General features: G+C 41.8%; 1 protein-coding gene across 1 annotated transcript in view; it reads right to left on the bottom strand.

The window, feature by feature from the left end:
- LOC147120220 (serine/threonine-protein kinase 17B-like) overlaps window positions 1-25,873 on the bottom strand; it is a 32,223-nt gene extending 6,350 nt beyond the window's left edge. The window contains 7 exon segments of the mRNA XM_085985835.1: window positions 365-544; window positions 1,971-2,019; window positions 3,852-3,978; window positions 15,013-15,157; window positions 16,463-16,675; window positions 25,378-25,581; window positions 25,760-25,873. Of these exon segments, the coding sequence (XP_085841961.1) occupies window positions 365-544; window positions 1,971-2,019; window positions 3,852-3,978; window positions 15,013-15,157; window positions 16,463-16,675; window positions 25,378-25,508 (845 nt within the window). The 5' untranslated portion in view covers window positions 25,509-25,581; window positions 25,760-25,873.
- Between the last annotated feature and the right edge of the window lie 275 nt (window positions 25,874-26,148).

Below are 26,148 nucleotides of genomic sequence, written 5' to 3'. Positions count from 1 at the left end.
AATGAGTTACGTTCCCTTTCAAGAAAACACGTCAACTCTCCCATGGCAGAGCTGGGAACATAGTTAATGCAGTACTATGCTTCCCATCATGATTGAGACATTTAACATGGTCGAACACTTGAATGACATATTTTCCTTCACGATTCATTTTACCAATGCTAATTTTTAAATTGAGAAAAGTCAAAATGACAACTGTAGTTTGGTGACAATCCCACAAAACTTTACGGATGTCAAAAACATGTGATTAATTCAACAAATTTGTGTAGTTAGAGTAAAAGACACTGAACTTATTGCAGAATAAAGTCACATACCCATGCTTTTTCGTGGGTATGTGACTTTATTTTCCTATCAAATGTATACTCACTCAGGTTTTTTTACTAGAAGCTGCTGAATAAATTCAACGGCAGTTTGAGAGATGCCTTCAAATATTTCTTCTGAGTAATCAACATTAACTTGTGAGATATTAAGGAAAGTCTCTTGTTTATCTTCACCCTGAAATGGAGACTCTCCTGTCAGCATCATATACACCAACACTCCTATACTCCTGTAAATAACAAAAGGCAGAAAGACAAAGCTGTAAAGCAGAATCTGTAATTGTTTTGCTCTATTTTAATGCAAGGAATCACAGTTATATGCATCATTACACAACTATGGTATTGTTTAACAGAGCATGGTGGATAGTTGCTGGCACAGCTATCTCTATGAAATGCCACGTGCACAACTACAAGAATGCCAAGGGGACAAGAGAATACTCTGTCCTAATAACTAACAATTTCAAATAGTGTGAAGCAAGGACATGTACCAGGTCCTACTCTATTCGCCCTCTTTTACGTGGCTATGCAAGGGATCTTAAGCTAGGAATTGTGATACAAATCCACACAATGAGGAAATTGTTCGATCAAGATTGCGAGCATCGACTGAAGTCTCCAAATAAATTATACAAGAACTTTTGTATGCTAATGACTGCACCCTTGTGGCGCATTTCGAAGAGGAATATCAGCTGATGATGGCTAAATTTGCAGCTTCTGCTAGTAGCTACAGGCTTACATTACTTAAGTCTTCAGATTAATAGTATCAACTAGCTCCTGAGAAGCCACGTTAGACCATCGATCACTATTGGCAAAACAGAATTGAATACAGTCAGAATTCACCTATCTGGTAGTGTATTATCTGATAATGCAAGGATCGATAAGGAAGTGATGGCTCGTTTACAGAGAGCAAGTGTGACCTTTGGTAAGACTGTCCAAGCATGTTTGGAATCTGTGAGCTATCAAGGTTGCCACTAAACTGAAGGTTTGTAAGGTGGTTGTCTTGACCAATCGCCTGTTTGGATGCAAAATATGAACACTATATAGAGTGCACGCGCAACAGCTGGAAAGGTTTCACTAAAGCCATCTTCGCACCTTACTTGGTTAGGTGGCAGAAGACCACCAACAACAAAAACTGGAATGTGCTGACAGTATCAGCATTGAGGTAATGATCATCAATGCTTAGCTCCATTGGGGTGGACATTTTGTTAGGATGGATGCTGTACCATTACCAAAGCAGTTGCTTATGGTGAACTGTTGGATGGCAGAAGAAAGCAGGGCAGACAACAAAGGCACTACAAATACACACTGAAAATTCACTTGAAGCAGTGCAACATAGTCATTAACTTGAGAAAACGTGGCCATTAACAGACAGTATTGCATACTGAACTGAGGAGCAAAAGGTTTTTGAGCTACAATGCCATGCCAGTATGGAGGTAAGATGCAAGAGACGGAAGGATCAGCAATGTCAGAGGAATCAACAGGAGAACCCGCCCACGAGTGTGGTTATGAGGGGCTTTTGGCATACAATGCCTGCCATATATTGGCCTTCATAATCATCAATGCACCCATCTACCATGAAATTTTGCTCACTTCATTGCTGGCACCATCATCCTCAGGTACAAGGGACACGCTACTATTATTACACAACTATTAACATACCACATGTCTGTTTCTGTGGAGATTGGTTCATAGTTCAAGATTTCAGGGGCTGCAAGAGAAAGAAAAATACATTAAGTTGAAATATTAATATGAACAAGTCATATAATCATCAGTTGAGCACTGCCCATTCACAATATAAAGCCTAAAGTGATAAGGAGTCTGGCCTTTGGGAAAACAACCTATCCTGCTAACTCAAGTCTGTTATAATATTCTCCCCATTAAAATAATATTTGTATTTATTTAGCAGCTTAACATAACATGTCTCAAAGCACCTCACACAAATAATTATTTTTGAAATGCAGTGACTGTTCTTAGCAGCAGCCACTGTGAACCAGCAATGCCAGACAAACAGGCATGTTTAGGTGGCAATGGTCGAGAGAAAAATGTTAGTCAAGGCACTAGGGGAGAGAGAGAAACAAAAAACTTCATGTACAATTAAATACTTTGGAAGCAGTCACAGTTATGCAGGCAACAATAAGCCATTTTGTGCACAGCAAGACTACATAAACAGTAATGAGATGAATAACCAATTAATCTGTTTTTGGTGGCACTGGTTGAAGGAGGAAAACAAAGCAAAAAGGAAACCACACCCGATTGCCAACCACCTACCCTCTGGAAAATACACTTGCGGATGTCAGGTAAGGAAAACAACTTGCCTTTAACACAGAAAAACACCCAAAGCACTTCTGATGTTAAGCTTTTTAAATAAAGGAGAGATATTAGGAAGGGTGGCCAAAGGTTGATCAAACAGGTGGGTTTTAAGGAGGGTCTTAAAGGGAGGAGAGGCAGAGAGTTTCGGGAGAGAAGAAAAAAAAAAGAGGCTCGATACTCCTGCAGTCAACAAGTCTGCTGACATAAACCACCAAAACTCACGTGAATAATCACTGAAGCAAAACAAGAGAATTCTTGGGTCCCAGCAAGGAGTCACCACTTTCAGAAAAAAAGTGTAGTAAAGGTGGCTATTCAGCACACGATGTCCATGCTAGCTTGTTGCTGCAACAATCCAAAATTAGGCACATTGTCCTGCTCTCTCCCATCTGCTTCAAATGTTTATCCACTTTTCCCTTAAAAGATGCAACGATCTCTGCCTCAATTACTCCTTCTGGAAAAGCATTCGTTGTTCCAACCTGATTTAAAAAAGGAAATTTTTTCCCCCAATCTCTTTCCTCACAGCGGTGAGGATTTTAACTTGACGATGCCTTGCCACTGACTCTCAAGCGAGAGGAAGTAGTATTTTTCCCTATTCACTACCAAAATACTTCCTAATTTTAAAAACATCTATTAAGTATCATCTTAGCCTTCTCTACTCCAGATGAAGGGAGGGAGATAAAAAAAAAGATTGGATGGTGAAAACCAGCAAAAAAAGACAAACTTAACCAACATATTTGAAAAATAAAAACGGTCCAACTGTTTGGTATATACTAAAGCTCATTTATATTTCGCACAAAGTTTTTCAACAAACCAGTTTGGTATATTAGTTTATTAAAAAGGTTATCCATTTTTCAGTTTCCTTGAATATTAACTTGTGGCATTTGCAGAATGCATTTCAAACTGTAGGCTTAACAATTTCAGAAGTCTATCTATTCCATTAAGCAAATTACAACTTGCATCAAGCAAAAATTCAAGATTTGTGGAAGAGACACAAATATTTCATTTAATTTGCATCTTAGGGTAAATTCACCGATTCCCACACATCCAGTGGGGAGCCATGCTCGAAGGGAGTGCAGATTGGAGATCGGGCTACAGTGCTGCAGCACCAAATTGGCCACTTGCACTCCCTTGAAGTGTGGTTCTCCACTGGAAGCACAGAAATCGGTAAAATTTTAAAAAGCACACCTAAATTCCATAATGTCCTTTAAAAAAATAAATTCTCAATCTTACCAATGTACTCTGGTGTTCCTGTGATTTCTCTTAATTCACCAACGTTGCCAACTCTCCTGGACAAGCCAAAATCAACTATCTTTATATCACCCAATGGTGATGAGTTGGTTAATAAGATATTCTGAGGCTAAAAAGAAAACCACAAAAATAAAGCAAAAAAGTTAGCAAACATATAAAATGTTAGCGAAGATTAATTTATTATGGATCAGTGCCCAACATCATCATCATCATCCCAAAAGTCCAATTTATAAAAAGAGATTTAGTCACACTCTACAAATTTGGTATTTTCAGCATATATTTGTGGAATCTTTTAGACTGAAATGTCCTATAGCAATATTTAAATGAGCCGAGTAACACTGCCATGAAAGGCCATGCCATCACTAGGCCACACTCATAAGCCTTTCAATAACTCGTTCATGAGCTACATAGCCCAAGGCTTGGGAAGTCACCTGCCTATCCTCAGCTGCAGGAGCTGTACAGGCTTGTTAAGTCCAAAAGAGAAACATTAAATGGCAAAATAAAAAAACCTATGCCCAAGAAAAACACAACAGTAGTGAAATAAGAATCAGTAGTGTTATTCTCCTCAACTGTCATATTGCTGTCCATTTCAAAAAGGAGGATCTTAAGAATACTGCAAACTTGCACAGAGCACTAATTCCATGCAAGTTTTTGTAGCTCGGTCTTGTCATTTCTTCCCCTCTCCCCAATGCAGTATTTTAGACTAGTCTTCAGAAAATGGAGCCTGATGTTCCAGCAGCACGGTTTGAAAAATATCACTTGTGCTAAACTTAGTAATTCAAAAAAAGGTTTTGAAAATGGGGCACATGCATAAATCTATTCTAGAACTTAAAATTACCAAGGCATTGTAATGGGTACTAACCTCTAGAATATCAAGGTCTAAGTTCTGGCCACTTGAAGAATGATTTAGATAAATACCAACCTCTTTTCTCCTCCTGCTCCAAACCATTTTTAACTTTTTTTTTTAGAAAAGCCAAGATATAAACTGCCACAATTTCCAATCATAAGTATTCTGGATTTCAACACTTCCATGAAGGTTAATTAGAGGCCAATTGTTACCTCACACAAGAGGAGGAAAAATATACAACAACTAGCAAGTAGGTTTACATGGGCTATTATCTCTTGCACACCCATTAGATCTATAGGCTGGCTGTTGACTGTAAATACATTAAATTAACTAACACTGGCAAGTTTTCTTAAATTACATGTAAAACATGCAAAGCAATATGAACTTTATCATTTATACTACATCATAAAAGAACAGCGGCCAAAAAAAACTTGTATAATTGACTTGCTACAAAACCTCAAACAATCCAAGCAGGTTATAAATGTGGTGTATGTGCCTTTAAGAGCAATTATGGTGTATGTGCCTTTAAGAGCCCCAGGTGTGCGTAATGCCGGTAATTGCCACTTGGGCTATATAAGCCTGTGTATTGTGTATATCCTTTAGAAACCCCCCCCAGACTTGCTTAGTAAATACCTATGAACCAACTCCTGTCTTCAGTGTCTTTATCTACACACGGACACTACAGTGGCGACGAAGTGGAAACGGACTTACCTGCAATTCGGCAGCACCTCAAGGACATCGATTCCTCCAGCGTCCAGAAGACTCAAGGAAGTAAGAGAAACTGTGGTTTCACCAGCTGGCCAAGCTGGTGACAGGTACTGCGCTAATCCTTCCTGGGCGTCAGGCTAGAGCTCCAGCGGCGGGCTCTACAGCGGAGACAGGCAGCGAAATCAGAGGCAAGCAATAACGGACTGGGAGGGTGCACTCGAGAGACGGCCGGCGCGGCAAGCAGGTCAGCGTTTAGACCTCCGTCGGGAACGAGTCTCCAACAGTGAATAAACGGAAACCACAGTAAAACAGCGTTGTTATCGGTAGCAGCGGCGGGAAGCGCCATATCTTTTCTGAAATGCCTAAATCTGGTAATATTGAGGCTTTTGATGGCGAAATAGAAGATTGGACCACATACGTGGAAAGAATAGAGGTTTATTGCACTGCAAATGGAACAGATGAAAAAAAAGCTTCAGTACTTCTGAACTTAATGGGCGCGAAGACATACGGGCTGTTACGAAATTTAATCACTCCAGCCAAACCAAAGGACAAGACTTTTAAAGAAATTGTTGATACCCTGCAGGAGCATTTAAACCCAACACCGCTGCTGATAGCGGAACGATTCAAGTTCTTCAAGAGAAATCAACACAAGAATGAAAGTAACGCTGATTACCTAACCGAATTAAGAAAGCTATCAAAGTACTGCCAATTCGGAGCAGGACTATCGGATTATCTTCGAGACAAATTTGTTTGCGGTCTCTTAAGTGAAGGAACACAAAAAAGACTGCTTTCTGAAAAAGATTTAACATTGGACAAAGCTTTCAGTATGGCTGTATCATACGAAGCAGCAGCAAAAGGAGCTGCAGAGATACAACAAGAGACACAGGACTTCGGCACCCATAAAATGACACAGGAGTTCGGAAGATGTTATCGCTGCGGCAGATCCACCCATAACCAGAGGGACTGCTGGTTCAAGGGCAAAGCATGCAGGCAATGTGGTAAGATTGGACACATTGCACGGGTATGCCAATCTGGACAAAATAAATCCACTGACAGAAAACAAAAAATCAATAAAGAAAAGTACAGGAAGGTACAAATGATGACGGACAATAGCTCCGAAGACCAGAATAGCGATAGCGACTCCAGAAACAAGAGACTAAGCTGTCTCAAATTACATAATGTACTTGCCAAAGAGGATTACCAAACCATTTGGGTTACCCTCACAATAGCAGGGTCCCCAGTTAAAATGGAGCTAGATACAGGATCAGCTCTAACCGTAATAAATCGACGAGATTACGAGAGGCTATTTTCGCATATACCTCTAAAAGACACATCCATTATCTTAAAAACATATACGGGGCAGAAAGTCTACCCCAAAGGAAAAATAAGGGTGCCTGTGGTATACAACGGCAAAGAAATACAAAAGTTGTATTTATACATTCTACAAGATGGTGGTCCACCGTTGTTGGGACGTGAATGGATAAGGAAGATACGTTTAGACTGGCACTCCATTCAGGCACTGACGGTGACCAGTAAGGAAAAAAACAATGATGACATCATACCTGAACGATTAAAAGACATCTTGGCCAACGCCAAAGAAGTGTTTCAAGAGAAACTAGGAACCTTGAAAGGCATCACCGCCTCAATAAAAGTGGAAGATACAGCAATTCCAAAAATTTTTAAGGCAAGACCGGTGCCATACGCAATACGTCCGGCAGTCGAGGCAGAGCTGAAGAATTTGGAAAAGGCAGGCGTATTATCCAAAATAGATTGGAGCGAATGGGCAACACCCATCGTTCCAGTCATGAAAAAAATTGAAAAATAACTCTGAGGAACAGAAAAAAATTCGCATCTGTGGAGACTTTAAGGTGACTGTAAACCCGGTCCTTCACACGGTACAGTATCCTCTTCCGAGGATAGAAGATATTTTCGCCTCACTATCCGGAGGGAAACGTTTCACAAAAATTGACTTGGCGCAGGCATATCTACAGATGGAGGTTGAGGAGACCTCTAAAAAGTATCTCACAATAAACACACACAAAGGCCTGTACCAGTACAATCGACTGGTTTTTGGAATAGCATCAGCTCCAGCTATCTGGCAAAGAGCTATGGAGCAAGTCCTGCAAGGGATTCCGGGGACTCAATGCTACCTAGACGACATCCTTATAACAGGAGAAAATGACAACGAGCACCTTGCCAATTTGGAGCAGGTGCTCACTAGGCTGAAAGAACGAGGCCTACGAGCAAATCGCCCCAAGTGCGAATTTTTCCAAAATCAGATATCATTGTGGCCACATAATTAATAAGGAAGGGTTGCATAAGTCACCTGAAAAAATTGAAGCAGTTATAAAAGCCCCAGCACCTGAAAATGTTTCACAATTAAGGTCATTCCTGGGATTAATAAATTACTATCATAAATTTTTACCGAACTTATCAACTATTCTACACCCTCTTAATGATCTTCTACAGACAGGAGTGATTTGGAAATGGAACGAAGACTGTAAACGTGCCTTCCATAAATGTAAAGACTTAATCACATCCGAGAAAATTTTGGCTCATTACAACCCATCACTACCAATCAGACTGGCGTGCGATGCATCCCCTTACGGCATAGGAGCGGTATTGTCCCATAGATTCCCTGATGGCTCGGAACAGCCGATAGCTTTTGCGTCACGCTCATTGAACTCAGCTGAGCGTAACTATGCCCAGATAGACAGGGAAGCACTCAGCCTGGTCTGGGGAGTGAAGAAATTCAACCATTACCTACACGGGCAAAAATTTACCTTGCTGACTGACCATCAACCCCTCATCTCCATATTCAACCCTAAAAAAGGTGTCCCCATTATGACGGCACAAAGACTACAGAGGTGGTCCCTTTTTCTAGGGGCACACCAATACAACATTGAATACAAAGGGTCAAAACAGCATGGGAATGCTGACGGTTTATCACGCCTACCGTTGCCAATGATAGAAGAGGCACCTACAGTAGACCCAGTAGAGATATTCCACTCTACCATAGTGGAATGTCTACCGGTGACAAATTCTGCCATTGAAAGGGAGACAAGAAATGACCCTACTCTCTCACGGGTCTACGATTTAACAGTGAAGGGATGGCCAGCACATGGCGAACCACTGTTGCCAGCATTCTCGCAAAGAAGAGAACAGCTGTCAGTGTGCCGAGGAACCTTGATGTGTGGATCCAGAGTGGTGATTCCACCCAAACTCCAGGATAAAGTGCTAAAGGAGCTTCACGAGGGGCATCTGGGTGGAGTGAAAATGAAGAACCTAGCTAGGGCGTTTGTATGGTGGCCAGGTATCGATGGAGACATCGAAGACATGACCAAGAGCTGCCTAGGATGCCAGAAGGTCCAAAATGCTCCGCCACAGGCCCCTCTACATCCATGGGAGTGGCCCTCATCTCCCTGGCAAAGGGTGCACATCGACTTTGCTGGTCCATTTATGGACTCAATGTTCTTAATCGCAGTTGATGCACACTCCAAGTGGCCGGAGGTAATAAAGATGTCCTCCACCACCACGGAAAAAACCATCACAGTATTAAGGACCATATTTGCCAGGAATGGGCTGCCGGAGCAGATATGTTCTGATAATGGACCGCAATTTTTGTGTCCGAAGAATTCAGAAAGTTCTTAAAGAACAATGGGGTAAAGCACTACACGTCCGCCCCATACCATCCCGCCACCAATGGATTGGCTGAAAGGTTTGTCCAGACCTTCAAGAAGGCCATCAAGGCCATGGGTAATGAAGACATAAAACTTCAGCACAAGGTGGATAACTTCTTATTTGCATATAGGAATGCAACGCATATGGTTACTAACCAAACTCCCGCCATGATGTTCTACAATAGAAACCTAAGATGCCGGCTGGATTTGGTCAAGTCCAACATCCGAAGGGACGTGGAGAACCGGCAGTTTCAGGGCATGAATGAAAGGCCAACTAGGGCCTTCCAGATAGGCCAACCGGTTTTGGCCCGGGACTACCGTACCGAGAAATGGCAGCCTGGAACTACCTGCACACGATTAGGACCACTGATGTATACCGTGGACAGCATAATAAGGCGCCATGCTGACCAAATCATCAAGTCATCCGAAAAGGGACAACCTACACCACCACTCTATACCTCTAACGATGAAGTAGAGATACCCATATCTACCTCCGATCCGGTGATACTGGAGCCCGATGAACCCGACACTGGCCTTCAAGCCGAATCAGCCTTGCCAGAAGAACCTACTACACCACCAGAAACTACTACACCCCCGAGGCGTTATCCGGACCGAGTCAGGAAGCCTCCTGAGAGACTAACTTATAATTAATTAATACAGCAATGTATATTATTTTGCATATAACATGTAATTAATAATTACTTAAAATATGATGTACTAGTTAGCTAGAAGGGGAGGAATTGTGGTGTATGTGCCTTTAAGAGCCCCAGGTGTGCGTAATGCCGGTAATTGCCACTTGGGCTATATAAGCCTGTGTATTGTGTGTATCCTTTAGAAACCCCCCCCAGACTTGCTTAGTAAATACCTATGAACCAACTCCTGTCTTCAGTGTCTTTATCTACACACGGACACTACAATAAAATTTTCTGCACAATAATCGATTCTCAGCAAGACGTTTAAGTAAGTTACCAAAAAATGATTCACATGCAGCAGCAGTTTATGTTATTACAAAATCTAACTTTGTCCACAGCACCTCAATGAAAAACCATGTTTGAAATTTCATGAGTCATTCCAAAATGTCTCACTAGTTACTCATTTGGATTTACAATTATTGTGCAAAGTTTGTACACTGTACATACATTTAATAGTACCAATATTAATTAGGCAAAAATATAAATTGATAACATACCTTGCAAATTAGTCAACTATCAGAAGGGAGTTTCCATAGACATGGTTTCCTGTCCCAAACCAAGTGAATTCCTACCCCAATTATATACACCATAAATCTTGACCACGCCTACACTAAAGGTTTAGTATAATCTGCCAAATATCAGCAACAAGAATGTAAGCAAAAGGGCCACATTTTTAATATATATCCACATATACTGTTGCATTTGCTTTTATGGATTCCCATGTGAATCCGTAAGAAGTGAAAATTTGAAGTAAATCCTTTCCAAACCTCTCAACTACATTAAGCTATCTTTTGTGGTTATCAGGAACAAGGGAACACAAGAAGTCATTAGGCATTTGTCTGTGCATTCACTTACTGAGAACAGTTAAATGACTTAACCTACTTTACTTTTGATCATTGCACAGCAAGTTAAATCTACCAAACTTAAAGCATTTTAAGTATCAGTGGTTTTGTCGTGTTCCTTTTTGTTTTTAAAAAAAACTTCCCCACAAATAAAAAAGGTTAGCTGATTGTCAGAAGAATTTTAAGCTATTAAAATCTTGAATGCAACACATATTGAAAATTACATAGAATACACAGCACAAAAACAGGCCATTTGACCCAACCAGTCTATGCTGGTGATTACGCTCCACATGAGCCTCCTCCCATCCTTATCTAACTATCAGCATAACCCTCAAGCCCTTCTCTCTCATATGCTTATCTAGCTTCCCCATAATCTATACCAATTGCCTTAATTACACCCTGTAATAGCAAATTCCACATTCTCACCACTCTCCGGGTAACAAAGTTTCTTCTGAATTCTCCATTTGATTTCTTGGTGACCATCTTATATTGATGGCCTCTAGTTTTGCTCTTCCCCACAAGTGGAAACACGCTCTCAAAATCTTTCATAATTTTGAACACCTCTATTAGGTCACCCCTCAGCCTTCTCTTTTCATCCTTTCTGGATAGGTATAACTTCGCAGTTCTGGCATCATCCTTGTAAATCTTCTCTGCACCCTTTTCAGTGCCTCTATCATTTTTATAATATGCGACCAGAACTGTACACAGTACTCCCAAGTGTGGGCTAACCAAGGTTTGATACACGTTTAGTGTAACTTCTCAATTTTATCCCTCCAGAAATAAACCCTTGCGGTGTTTGGTTTGTTTTTACTGGCCTTATTAACCTGCATTACTACTTTTATATGAGTATTTGTACTTCGGTCCTCCAAACCATTTAGATTCTTATTTTCCAAGTATTATGTGACCTCCTTATTTATTGAATAAAAAAGAATATTTCATAAAGATTAGAAAATACTGTAATGGCCTGCTACCTTGAATGCAGAGCATCAGCAGTTGTACTTGGCAAAACCAGCACTCCAATTTGGCAGCACAAGCATTTTGCACGTTCCCAGCTAGAGCTAATTTCCAGAATTAGCTCTAATGGGGCATACGAGAGCTTTAACTCAGTTTATTGGTATGAAGCCACATTAGAGGAAATTTTTAAGAAGGCATCAACAGCTAAAGAAGTTGCTGGCCACTGTAAAGACATGATCTCGGCTCGAGGGGCCGAATGGCCTACTCCTGCTCCTATCTTCTATGTTTCTATGTTTAGCTGGAATATCTTGCATAAAAAAAGTTCTGTTCTTGAAAATATTCAGTGTCAATACGTGGCAACTATTTTAAAATAGATGCTATGTTGCCAATAGCTCACATCTAAAGCTATTTTTGATTTTATGTTCAGACCCTCTTTTCCTTCCAATGGGTTCTATGAAGGACAAGTGTGTAGAAAAGATTGAAAGTGGAGACGGTGTGAGGGCAGTACTCATTTTGTTTCTTGTTTGATATTACCTACAGTATGTCAGGATACCAATGAAGATGGAACGGATTTCAAATCGCGGCTAACCAAATCCTGATAAGTTTTGTTTATTTATAGACAGTTCCCTCATTTTCCTGCCATCAAAATACAATCATTGCCAACAATGCAGGCGGGCAATATGCTCCTGCTGTATGCTACATAGTACCAAGGTCCTTGGAGTACATGAAATACTCCATGAAATTACTCAGTTTCAGTCCATTATAAAATGTACTCAAATCCACCTTCTCTCTTAAAAGTCTGAATGTAATGTACATTGCAAATTTAGTCACTTCTGAAAATATTTTCTATAAATATAAAATTTAACATTTGAAAATAAAGCTACCTAACCAAACTATTTGATGCACACAGCAAAAAAAGTCACTCATACAGAGCTACAACTGCAGTCCTTAGAGCTGTGCAAATTTAGCTGGCTATTAGCTCCTCTTGTTGAAACAATTTACTCCTTTTGAATTTCCCCACTTGAGGATTCAAGAAAAATGCCCTGATAAGTCATAAAGTTCCCCCTTGTTAAAAAAAACTTTTCACAACAAACATTTGGATTGCTGAGATTAGCTTTTCACCATCTTTGTTCATCATATCTCCACTGCTTATAGTGGTTGCATTAGTGCTAGCATGATTTGCCCACTAAACGTGATCAGTAAGTTCAGACACTAATTAAACCTCGAAATGGACTAAAACAATTCCTTCAAAAGAACCCGTGCATAATGCTACTGGTACTTAGCATAGGAAAGGCATACTAATTTAATCTATATTCCTTGTTTGCTGTAACTCTCTTCTCTTACAATGATTGCCTGCATAAGAACAGCAGAGAAGGAACGTGAAATCTAAATGAAGCTTGGCAGAGGTAGCAGATAAAAATTCTAAAAAAGGCGATGGATTAGCTGTACCTGAACTGCTTGGTTGTGTTGTAATAATATTTAAAAGTACACCTCAACAAGGTGTAAATTACTTACTGAACACCTTTTTCTGCCTAAAATAGCAGGCACGCTTAACACGCTGCAAGAGTCAACTTTGCAATTGACAATAATGATTATGTAAATTGGTTAGCGCTATTTGCCCGATTTAAACATGGTTTAAGTGGTGGGGCTGTAGCAGATTACTGCAATACAATGCTATAAAAATTGTACCATTCCATTTTGTTTTGCACTTAAACAGCAAATGCTTCCAACACGTAAAGCTTGAACAGTGGTTTTCATTTTTAGAATTTCATGCTAAATGATGATTTCACATCCAAGCTTTTTTGGCATTTATTTTTCAATCAGGTTTTAGCTAAATAGTTGGAGATTTAGAGATTTTTTTTTTTTTATAAAAGTGTATTCAGATTGGAAGGAATAAGCAATGTTCTGCTTCATCTGATTGACCTGCAGCAATTTCTGAGATACAGAAAAACCAGAAACACAAATGAACACTATCCACATTGTGCCGTGTGCATCAACGCAAGCAGTTTGTTCCCAATAGGGAAACACACAACAGCATCTCCCTGCATCTTCACTATACGGAATTCAAGATTCAAACATACCAGCCTGGAGTTTCCGCTAGGTTACGCTGTTTTTTTCCAACACAATTCACCTGAAATCGGCCAAACTAGCAGAAAAGATCGAGGAATTTCAAGTGCAAATTATGTCCAGCGCAAATCGAGTTTCCGCGATCTTTTGTGCTGGTTTAAAAAACATCGCGCTGGAAGCCACTTTGACCCCAGATTGAATTAATCACCATGGCAAGTTTCCGCTAATTGTGTCCGTTTCTAGGTCTTCGAGAAGGCTTTTAAAATTAAGCTTTTTTTTTTTAGGCGCAAGGACACTAATAGGCACCTTCTAAAAGCTTTTAAATATTAAAAACTAATTTAATTTACTAAGAAACTGACTATTGTACACCAATGAAACTAGTAACTGGCTCTGTATAGTTTTTTTTTTTAAAGTCATTTTCAGTTATTTTAAATCAGGTTACTCACAGGTGTAGACTTGATGGGCCTCCTTCTGTGCTGTATCACGGAATTTTTTTTAATGGAAGGGAAAAAAACAACTGTTCTAAAACTGCCCGATTCTGCTGGTTCATGGAAGATTTTACGTTCGGCGATATGCAAATGAGTTTGATCGGAAACTTGAGCAAAAAATTAAATTCAGAAAACTAGCATAATTTGCGCCCAGATTGCAAACTCTACCCTAAATCATTCTTTTCCAGGACCTAAAACTGTGGAACTCTGTCTTCAGCTCTTTCTTGCAAACTACAAGATTTTAGAACTCAAGCCTGGCATCACTTACTCACTCCTGCATTTAATTGATCTTCCGTTCAACTCGTCAATCTTGGTGAAGTCCTGCTCTTTAACCATGTATCTCAATTTAAAAAAAAATCACTACCTGAAATGTTGGGGAAGTCCAGCAATTCAAGTAATGTTGAGTATTTAATTCCCAAGCATGTGATCATTAATTCAATTTCCAACACTGCTCACTTAGACAAGCTTTGTCAGTTCTCAAAATGGCCAAAAAAGATTTAGAGTTTTACCTATTTGAGTAGGAATATCTATTCTTAGCTATAAATTAGCTCTAGCCACAATAAATTAAAAAAAGGGCCACAAACTTGCATAACCTTACTGTGGCATAAATTGGATCCATTAAAATATGCTAAGAATGGACACAAATTCCAGGTAGGATACAAAATTGAGACATTTTAACACCAGTTTAGTAATATACTGCTTTTGATTGAAATACAGTAAACAAAAATTTCCAACGTCTTCAAAAGCCTCAAAATTTAAAACTAATTTTTAATAAGCTTTCACTTTCAAACTGGTTTGTCAATGCCTCATTCGTGAAGCAACTTTCTCAGAATAAGATCTTGCACCAAAAAACACTAAAGCTTACCTTTAAATCCAGATGTACAATATTGTTTTGGTGTAGGAAAAGTACTCCTTCAAGAGTCTGTCGAAGAAGTCTGATCACATCCTTTTCTGTGAGAGCTTCATCTCTGTCAGCTACACAAAGATTAAAGACTTCTCCTCCAGCAGCACTAGAAAAGGGAATTTAAATATCAAAAAACAAAATTAATTCTAATTCTCATCTCCCCCTGGCTTTTTTTTTAAGCTAATTATGTTAAATCTGTCCCCTCTGGTTACTAATCCTCCTGCCAATAGAAACAGTTTCTCCCTATTTACTCTATCAATACCCTCATAATTTTGATCTCTTCTATTAAATATCTCCTTAAAATTCTCTGCTCCAAGGAGAACAATCGCAGCTTCTCCAGTCACTCCACATAACCGAAGTCCCTCATCCTTGGTACATCTCCTCTGCAACCTCTCAAAGGCCTTGACATCCTTGCTAAAATGTGGTGCCCAGAAATGAACACAATACTCTGTATTGAGGTCTGATTCATAAAGGTTCATCATAACTTCCTTGCTTTTGTACTATATGCCTCTATTTATAAAGCCTAGGATCCCATATGCCTTTTTAACAGCCTTCTCAACTTGCCCTGCCACCTTCAAAGAATTGTGTACCTGAACCAAGTGTCTCTGTTCCTGCACCAAGTGTCTCTGTTCCTGCACCAAGTGTCTCCGTTCCTGCACCCCCTTTAAAATTGTACAATTTTGTTTATATTGCCTCTCCCTTCAAAATCCATCACTTCACACTTCTCTGTATTAAATTTAATCTGCCATTTGTCTGCCCATTTCAGCAGTCCATGTCCTCCTAAAGTCTGCTACTATCTTCTGCACGGTTTACTACATTGTCAAACTTTGTGTCATCTGCAAACTTTGAAATGATGTCCCCTATACCAAAGTCCAGGTCTTTAATATATATCCGAATACCGAGCCCTGGGGTACAGTCCCATATACTTCCATCTAGTCTGAAAAACAACCAACCATTCACCACTACTCTCGGCTTTCTGTCTTGCAGCCAATTTTGTAACCAGGTTGCCACTGCCGCTTTAATCCTATGGGCTTCAATTTTGCTAACAAGTCTGTTGTGTTGCACTTTATCAAACATCTTTTGAAAGTCAATATACATGACCAGCACCTGTGAAACTACCCCAAAATGAGTCAGCACTTGAGATGAGGGGAGAAAACTGACAAAGAAAAAAAAATTACCAGGAAAAGAATGAATTAGAAAAAAAATGGAAAGAATGTCATTTAAAAAAAAGAGAATAGTGAATGGTGGAACACAGAACACTAAATATTTAAATTTAATGATCAATAGTTCTAATAGTTTACTTTATGTATATGCCATCAATATTCCAGGAGCAAAGCTAATCTTAACATTTGTATAGCTTTGTTAACTCTAATATTGTATGTGTTTCAACAACAGAGGAAAGAATACTTACTATTCTAATATGAGGATGATTTCATTAGTTGTTTCATACACCTCATACAGGTCTACCACACGTGGGTTTGATTTTGCCATTTCAAGTACAGCAATTTCATGTATGATATCAGCTTTACAATCCAGACCCCGACGCCTCTTCTTCAGAAACTTAGCTGCATATTCTTTCCCAGTAGCTTTTTCTATACATTTTTTAACTACAGCAAATTTGCCTCTGCAACAGAAAAAAAGGGTTAATGTAATAGAATGAACTGTAACCATGCAATTTGTCTTGTACATTGAGCTTTAAAATTTCCCGACTTATAAATCAGTGCTACGTTTGCACTTTTTAAGCTTCACGTGCAACATATACCCCCAGAAAACATCAAACTTGCTTTAAACTGGTGTGCAGCACTTGGATCTAAGGCAAAAACCTTTGAAATATGGATCACATCAGAGGTGTTCTATGCATGTACAAAACCATGAAAGATTGTATTTGCAAACCCGCACCGGTGTCTCAACAAACTGCATCATAAAATGGTAGAAAAAGAGGACTGGCAAATGGACTTCTCAATCTCAGCCAAGCTGTCAGATGAAGCTACCTAGCCATCTCAAAATTCTTAGAGGGGTGAGGGAAGTTAGGCCTTTTGTCTTTCACTTCCATAACTAATACTTCCAGTTCTCTTTCCTCATCTTAGAAACAAAAATGAAAAGGTAGTGCTGCAGCAACAAGAGGGGAACCAAAATTAAACATTACTAGAGCCTTCTCCCTACCTACCTACCTCCCATTGCAAAATATTCACTTTTACACACTTTGAATTTTAATACTGTACTGTAGGAGTCTCTGCACTCCTAACAAAGAATCTATAACTTACTGGAAGTTAACAAACTGAATTTATTGTCTAAGAACTTTACAAAACAAGAAACTACAGGAGAAGCTCAAAACAGGTCTTTTCTCTTTCAATCCACACGAGGACTGGCTGGTCCCGCCCTCTACCTCTGACATCACGTTTCCCGCCGAAGGGGACGTCACATGACCCACGTGATGACGTCATCGCGTCAGATCGCGATGTTGTCGATCTAGCTCTGTTTAACCAGAGCCAACTTGAAAGGTAATAACATTGGTTACAGACAATTATGTAAGTCACTTAGTGGTTTTGCCACAGTACTGCTCTTTTTTTGTTATTATTCAAGATCAAGAACTCTTACTGCAGAGCTAAAGGTAAAAAACATCAAACCAACTTGTTACAGAACGATCCAAACTAAATTCAGAAAGAAGTTGATGGAAATGAATTGCATCTATATATACACCATCCGATGTATTCGCCAGCAGCTATTGCATTAGGTAACCTTCTACTCAGTAACAATGAGTTACACTAAAATTGAAATGGTTAATATTCAGAGTTATGAACTAAACGTCCAAAAAAAGAGTTTTCCTTAGCTAGTAAAGGGGTCAAGTGACCCCTTGATCCAGATCTTGTGAACAGCTATGATCATTAAATATTCTCTGTGCAAGTTCAATGAGCCCTCAATGCCTTTTCACTTGCTTTTAGACTAATACAGAACATTCAGAGAGCTCCCAACACTGATCATGACTTAAACCTGATTCTGTTCCGAATGCGGACCTGAAGGAGTGCTTCTTGAATCAGCACTTACTGTCTTTGCATTGTAAAATGATGGTATGTTTTTGTGATTCTTACTGAGAACAAGGCCTTTCAGCAGCGAGACAGTAACAACTTGTATTTATATAGCGCCTTTAAATGTAGTAAAATGTCCCAGGGCGATTTGCAGAAGCGTGAGCAAACAAAATTTGACACCGAGCCACATTAGGAGATACATGGGCAGATGGTCAGAGAGGTAGGTTTTAAAGAATGTCTTAAGAGGAAAGAGAGGCAGAGAGGTTTAGGGAGGGAATTCCAGAGCTTAGGCCCTCGGCAGCTGAAAGCACGGGCACCAATGGTGGAGCGATTAAAATTGGGGATGCGCAAGAGGCCAGAATTGGAGGAGCGCAGATATCTCGGAGGGTTGTAGGGCTGGAGGAGGTTACATAGATACGGAGGGGTAATTTGAAAATAAGGATGAGAATTTTAAAATGGAGTCGTTGCTTAACCGGGAGCCAATGTAGGTAAGTGAGCATAGGGGTGATGGGCAATGTTCCCTCCAAGCGGTGTGGCCATACAGCTCTCTGCCAGTCCCGCGCAGCCCGGGACTGGCTTTTCCAATGTTAAGTTTCGCTCATGCGCAAAGCTGTGAATGGGCTGCGCAGCCCCTTAAAGTTGCCGTGCACCCAAAAATTAGTGGGAACATTGGTGATGGGTGAACGGGACTTGGTGCGAGTTAGGACATGCGCCGCAGAGTTTTGGATGACCTCAAGCTTACGGATACTGGAAGATAGGTGGCCGGCCAGGAGTGTGTTGGAATAGTCAAGTCTAGAGATAACAAAGGCATGGATGAGGGTTTCAGCAGCAGATGAGCTGAGGCAGGGGTGGAGTCGGGCAAGGTTATGGAGGTGGAAATAGGCAGTCTTGGTGATGGGGCGGATGTGGCCAGAAACTCATCATAGGGTCAAATACGGCACCAATGTTGCGAACAGTCTGGTTCAGCCTCAGACAGTTGCCAGGGAGAGGGATGGAGTCGGTGGCTAGGACCAAAATCATTGGCTTCGGTTATCCCAATATTTAGTCTATTCAAGTCTGCGTCCCTTGGACTTAAGGGAAGAGAGATGAGGGCCATACTGGGGGAACGACCAGGGTGAGAGAGTAATGGCTTTAATGGGAACTAGGGCATCAAAGGTGGAGGTGAGGGCGTGGTTGAGCAGAAATGCCGTGGTGAATGGAGGGCCAAAGGCTAGACAACTCTTTTGCTGAATACTGTAGTTCAGTATGCTGAATAGTGCAACATGCGATGTTAGTGGATGACAGAAACAGAGTATTAATAGCTAGATTCTATAGTATTCAGCTCAGATCTTGAAGCCAAATGCTGCTACTGACTCATGTTGAGGGCAATTCAATCAAGATTATATTTCCAAAGTAAGATGCATCAGCAAAAGATAACTAAACAAAATGAAAAGCTTGCCAAAAATATGCTTTAAAAATTCAAAACTGCACAGAACTTGTGTATAGCAAAGAAGTAGAGAAACAAGGGTAAAAATGTTGAGGAAAAGGGGAAATTTTACACGAGACAATACCCAATTGCTTAAACAGTGCCACACCTGTCCTTTCTGAAGAAGCTACAAATGAATTTTAAAAAGTACTTTGTTCAACACAAACTTTGGTAATGTGATTCCCATTTTTGACAGCCCTTTAATTTGGAGTTTTTGGAGGTCTCTCCGGGAGCGGAACACATGATGGAATGTGATCAGACTACATAATCCATGAATCCTCAATTTATTGCTAAGGCCACCTTCTTCCACATTCAGAACATTGCCCACTTACATTCCTGCCTTCACTGTGGAAATTCCCAACCACACCCATCATCTAATTTTGCAAATGCTCTCTTTACCAGCCTCCCTGTCTCCATTGTTCATAAGCTTCAGCTAATCCAAAACTCTGCAGCCCGAGTTCTCTGCCACGCAGAGTTATATACCTCTATCACCCGAGTCCACGTACTGCTCCACTGGCGCTCCATCCCAGCAAATTCTCTTCCTGGTTTTCAAATTACTCCAGAGTCCACTCTTTCATGCATTATATCCCTATCCTCTGGAATTTGTCAACTAAACCACTTCACCTTTCTACCCACCTTATTAAGCCTCTTTAAAAACCTGCCTTTTAGACCAGGCTTTCAGCATCCTCGCCTCAAATTCCTTCATTTCCTTCTCAATGTCAACCTCTCCCCTTTGTAAGGCACTCTCAGCACTCTTCAAGTCAATGAAAGCCTATTCAAATGCAAGTAGTTCCCTTCACCAAGGATTCTGCAGCCATAATTTCAAACCCTGCATTACAGCAACAGCAATTACTTTAATAAAAAAACTTAGTAAACTCAACTGCAGTAAAGTGATCTCTAAAAGGATATGATGAAGTCGCTGCATTTCCTCTGATTCAATCTGAAAGACATCAGCAGGATAACCACATGTCCACTTCCTACTACAGTAGCCTTCAAATATGTTAAATGCTGAACTGTTCAGTTCCCATGTTTAAGTTCACTATTTCAAACTTACACAGTACCAATAATGTACTAGTTCAATTTCTTTCCATTTACACCCAATGTAGACATACTTTAGTAAAAATGTAAAATTAATGTAGGTATTCCTATTTTTGACAAGTATTTATATAGCGCCTTTAACGTAGTAAAAACATCCCAAGGCGTTTCACAGGAGTATTATAAGACAAAAAATGACATCAAGCCACATAAGGAAAAATTAGGGTATGTGACCAAAAGCTTGGTCAAAGAGGTAGGTTTTAAGGAGTGTCTTAAAAGAAGGAAAGCAAGGTAGAGAGGTTTAGGCAGGGAATTCCAGAGCTTAGGGCCCAGGGAACAGAAAGCACGGCCATCAATGCTTGAGCGATTATAATCAGGGATGCTTAAGAGGGCAGAATTAGAGGAGCACAGATATCTCGGATGGGGGGGGGGGGGGGGGGGGGGGTGGAGAAAAGAGTTTGGGCTGGTGGAGATTAGAGATAGGGAGGGGCAAGGCTATGGAGGGATTTGAAAACAAGGATGAGAATTTTGAAAGCGAGGCATTGCTTAACTGGGAGCCAATGTAGGCCAGCGAGCACAGGAGTGAAGGGTGAACAGGACTTGGTGCGAGTTAGGACACAGGCAGTCAAGTTTTGGATGACCTCAACTTTACATAGGGTAGAATGTGGGAGGCCAGCCAGGAGTGCATTGGAATAGTCAAGTCTAGTGGTAACAAAGGCATGGACGAGGGTTTCAGCAGCAGATGAACTGAGGCATGGGCGGAGACAGGCAATGTTACAGAGGTGGAAATAGGCGGTCTTAGTTATGCTGCGGATGTGTAGTCGGAAGCTCATTTCAGGGTCAAATGTGACACCAAGGTTGCGAACAGTGTGGTTCAACCTCAGACAGATGTTAGGGAGAGGGATGGAGTCAGTGCCTAGGGAACGGAGTTTGTGGCGGGGACCGAAAACAATGGCTTCGGTCTTCCCAATATTTAATTGGAGAAAATTTCTGCTCATCCAGAACTGGATGTCGGTCAAGCATGCTGACAATTTAGAAACCGTGGAGGGGTCGAGAGAAGTGGTGGTGAGGTAGAGCTGGGTGTCGTCAGCGTACATGTGGAAACTGACGCTGTGTTTTCGGATGATGTTGCCAAGGGACAACATGTAGATGAGAAATAGGAGCTGGTCAAGGATAGAGCCTTGGGGGACACCAGAGGCAACGATGCGGGAGCGGGAAGAGAAGCCACTGCAGGTGATTCTCCGGCTACGATTAGATAGACAAGAATGGAATCAGGAGAGTGCAGTCCCACCCAACTAGACGACGGTGGAGGCGTTGGAGAAGGATGGAGTGGTCAGCCGTGTCAAAGGCTGCAGAAAAGTCAAGGAGGACGGTGAGGGATAGTTTACCTTTGGTCACAGTCACAAAGGATGTCATTTGTGATCTTGATGACAGCCGTTTTGGTACTGTGGCGGGGCAGAAACCTGACTGGAGGGATTCAAACATGGAGTCGCGGGAAAGATGGGCACGGATTTGAGAGGCGCCAACACGTTCAAGGACTTGAGAGGAAAGGGAGGTTGAAGATGGGGTGGTAATTTGCAAGGTTGGAGGGATCAAGGGTTGGTTTTTTTGAGAGGTGTGATGACAGCAGATTTGAGGGAGAGGGGGAACAGTACCCAAGGAGAGCGAACCATTAACAATGTCAACCAATGGGAGCCAGAAAAGGAAGTTGGGTGGTCAGCGGTTTGGTGGGAATAGGGTCGAGGGAGCAGGAAGTGGGTCTCATGGACAAGATGAGCACGGAGAGGTCATGAGGGGAGATCGGAGAGAAACTGGAGAAAGAGGCGAGTTCAGGGCTAGGGCAGGAATGGAACCTTAGAGGAAGTTTGGTCCAGTGGGCTAGGGGAAGGAAGGGAAGTGGCAGAGGCAGCTGAACAGATGATCTCACTCTTAGAGACAAAGAAGTCCATGAGCTCCTCACACTTGTTGTCAGAGGTGAGGGTGGAGGAGACAGGGGAGGGGGTTTAGGAAGACGGTTGGCAGCGTAGAATAGAAGCCGGGGTTCATCTTTGCATTCCAGAACGATTCTGGAATAATGAGCAATTTTGGCAGACGAGAGCAGGGCCCGATAGTGCTTCATGTGGTCCAGCCAGATCTGGCGGTGAATGGCTAAACCAGTTGTCCACCATGTCCATTCAAGTCTGCGTCCCTTGGACTTAAGGGAGCGAAGATGAGGGCCGTACCGGGGGAAGGGGCAGGGTGAGAGAGAGAGTAATTGTTTTAATAAGGACTAGTGCATCAAAGGTGATGGTGAGGGTGTGGTTGAGCAAATTGATAGCTGCAGAAATGTCATGATGAGTGGAGGGCCAAAAGCTGGACAGTTGGGGTTTCTAAGTGCAGTTGCAAGACAGTGACCTACTATAACTGATCTTTCCATTAGAACCAAACAATTAGACAGAAAAATGTTCTGACAAAATTCAAACATTTCTACATATAACCCACATTTGTCTTATCCTCTTCACAAACCCCTAAAAAATTATCTTGGGTCTAAAAACCATGAAAAACTGAACATTTGTTATAAAAAAAATCTTGAAATATTAAAGTTGATAAACAACTTGACATGCAAGGAACTGACAACATCTTAGGCAAAAAAAATTGTGGATCTCAGGATCTACCATATCAACAGCCTCTTGGTAGGCAAGCTACACAAGGAGAGTCAGTCCAGCATGGCTGCACTCCTTACAATTGGACCACATTACATAGCAGAGCTCAGCAAGCCTACAAAGATTGACATGGTAACAAATCTAAATGAGAGCAGACAAAGTTGTTCTCCCCAAATCAAAACAAAATATGAATGACAAGAGCACAGAATGATTGTAACCGAAATTTTTCCTTCAGAGAAAGCTCATTTCCATTTGGCAAAATTACATAACTGCACCACTAAAGTAAAAAAAATGAAATGTGGATGTAAATCAATAACCTGAGCTTATCCAAAACTCTGCTGCTCATAGCCTAACTTGCACCAAGTGCTGTTTACCCATCATCCCTGTGCACGCTGGCCACCAACGCTTCAAATTTAAAATTCTCATCCTCATGTTCAAATCCCTCCATGACTTCACCCCTCCCTATCTCGGCAACTTCCTCCAGCCCTACAACCACCTGGGAACTTTGCATTCCTCGATTTCTGACCTCAAGCATCTCCAACTTGCTTTGCCCCACCATTGGCGGCCGTGCCATCAGCTGTCTAGGCCTTAAGCTCTGGAATTCCCTCGCTAAAGCTCTCCATCTCTCCTCCTTTAAGACACTCTTTAAAACCTACCTCTTTTACCAAGCTTTTGGACACCTGTCCTAATGTCTCCTGCGTTGGCTCGATGTCAATGTTTTCTGGGTCTGATTACGCTCGTGCGCCACCTAGGGATGTTTTATTATGTTAAAAGGTTGCTATATCAATGCAAGTTGTTGTTGATTTTGCATGGGTGTATTTACACTGAAAACCTGAAGTGTCACCAGAACAAAGCAATGATAAAATTCCTGGAGGGGATGCAGCTCCTGTGCAGTGTCAAACCAAGGTCCCACTGTTTAAACCCACCTGCAATTAATTTAAATATTTAAGAGAATGCCGATGCTTGTACTGAAAAGTATTTAAATTTTCACTGCTGGGAGAGAGTTCTAAAACACAGTGCCCAGTTGGTGGGCTGAAGAGTGCCAGCCAGATGATGTAAAGGCAGCACTTACTGGAGGTGTAGAGTATACCACTGTGATGTGGCACCACCACCCAGCTTTACATTGATATTTAAAAAAATCCATTTTCTGACAACCATGGAGCACTACCTCTCGACTATCAAAGTTCCAAAGTTGTCATCATTAGGTCAGAGTATAGAGATCAAAGGCAACTAACGTAGACTAAAAAGTCACAAAATATTCGGAAATTCGGATCACACCCTGACCCCCTTCTCATAAACTTCAACCCGACGTGCAATCCTACCCCTTGGGAGAAGGGGAAGTGCAACGAGGCCTGGGTGTTCTTGTGCACCAGTCGCTGAAGGTAAGCATGCAGGTGCAGCAGGCGGTTAAGAAGGCAACTGGTATGTTGGCCTCCGTAGCGAGGGGGTTCGAGTACAGGAACAAGGATGTCTTGCTGCAGTTGTACAGGGCCTTGGTGAGACCACATCTTGAGTATTGTGTGCCGTTTTGGTCGCCTTATCTGAGGAAGGATGTTCTTGCCATGGAGTGCAGCGAAGATTCACCAGACTGATACCTGGGATGGCAGGAATGACGTATGAGGAGAGATAGGGTCGATTGGGCTTATACTCGCTGGAGTTTAGAAGAATGAGAGGGGATCTCATTGAAACTTATAAAATTCTAACAGGACTAGATGCAGGAAGGATGTTCCCGATGGTTGGGGAGTCCAGAACCAGGGGTCACAGTCCAAGGATAAAGGAGTAAGCCATTTAAGACAGAAATGAGGAGGAATTACTTCACCCAGAGTGGTGAACCTGTGGAATTCTCTACCACAGAAGGCAGTAGAGGCCAATACATTAAATATATTCAAGGAGGAGTTAAGTATATTTCTTAAGGCTAAAGGGATCAAGGGATATGGGGAGAAGGCAGGGACAGGGTACTGAATTTGGATGATCAGCCATTGAACAGCAGAGCAGGCTCGAGGGGCCGAATGGCCTACTCCTGCTCCTATCTTCTATGTTTCTGTTTACCTCGTTAACGGCCCTTCAGTGAGCGAATTACCCGAAAGGATTCGCAAAGGAACGAGTTTATTTGGTTGCGTGCGTGTGTTTTTAAATTTGAATTAAATGTGTTGCTCACCTGCCCAGTTCCTTCGGTGCCACCGTGTAGTTGCTGTAGAAGCTGTCTGTCTTGAAAGAAGTCTGGATGTCAGCGAGTAAGACGGGCCGCTTGTCCCTGTCCGCCATCCTCCTACAACGGCTCTCACACATTATTGCTGCTGTCTCCGCTCCTCCCGCACCTGGTCCGCTCCAAACTTCCACCGCTGGACACCGGCTCCTACAACTTTAAAATGAGGATTAAAGGAACAGGCGCACGACACCAGCCACTGTCTTCACCGCCTGACGGATATACAAGTGACCGCGTTTCTCCTTACAACCGGCGGCAGGCCCGTCTCCTTCCTTCAAACACTGGCTCCCGTCCCTCCGCCGGTCATTCTGTGCAGAAGCTCGTGCTCACTCACCTCCCCCGCGCTGCAGGCGCGCGACCAGCGAGTGTTTTGTGTGTGCACGCGCGCCCTGCAGCCACTTCCCCGTTCTCTTCCCAACCGCCCCGGCCCAGCCCTCAACCGCCGTGCGCGAGTTGCCAGCCGATCTCTTTTTTAAACTTTCCCAGCCACCAGCCGGCCAGCCAATGGGAGGGAAGAGAACGTCACTGAATTTAAAAATAGACCCGCTTAACTGATAAACCAGCGCCTCCAGGAAAGCTGCTGCTGAGGTTTATTCAAGTTCAAAGGTAGAGGCCGGGGAATAACTGGTGTGTACAGCTTCAAACTCAGTACGAAAAGAGGTGCAGGTCTATTCAATCAGGGTGGAGGTGGCAATCTAAAGATTGGACACTTTGCTTCTACTT

The sequence above is a fragment of the Somniosus microcephalus genome, chromosome 4, assembly GCF_052327205.1.
Source record: "Somniosus microcephalus isolate GS21.2 chromosome 4, FLI_Smic_1.0, whole genome shotgun sequence".
In the NCBI taxonomy this organism is placed as follows: Eukaryota; Metazoa; Chordata; class Chondrichthyes; order Squaliformes; family Somniosidae; genus Somniosus; species Somniosus microcephalus.
Note: the sequence above shows the minus strand (reverse complement) of the source record. Positions and strands in the feature narration are given on the sequence as shown.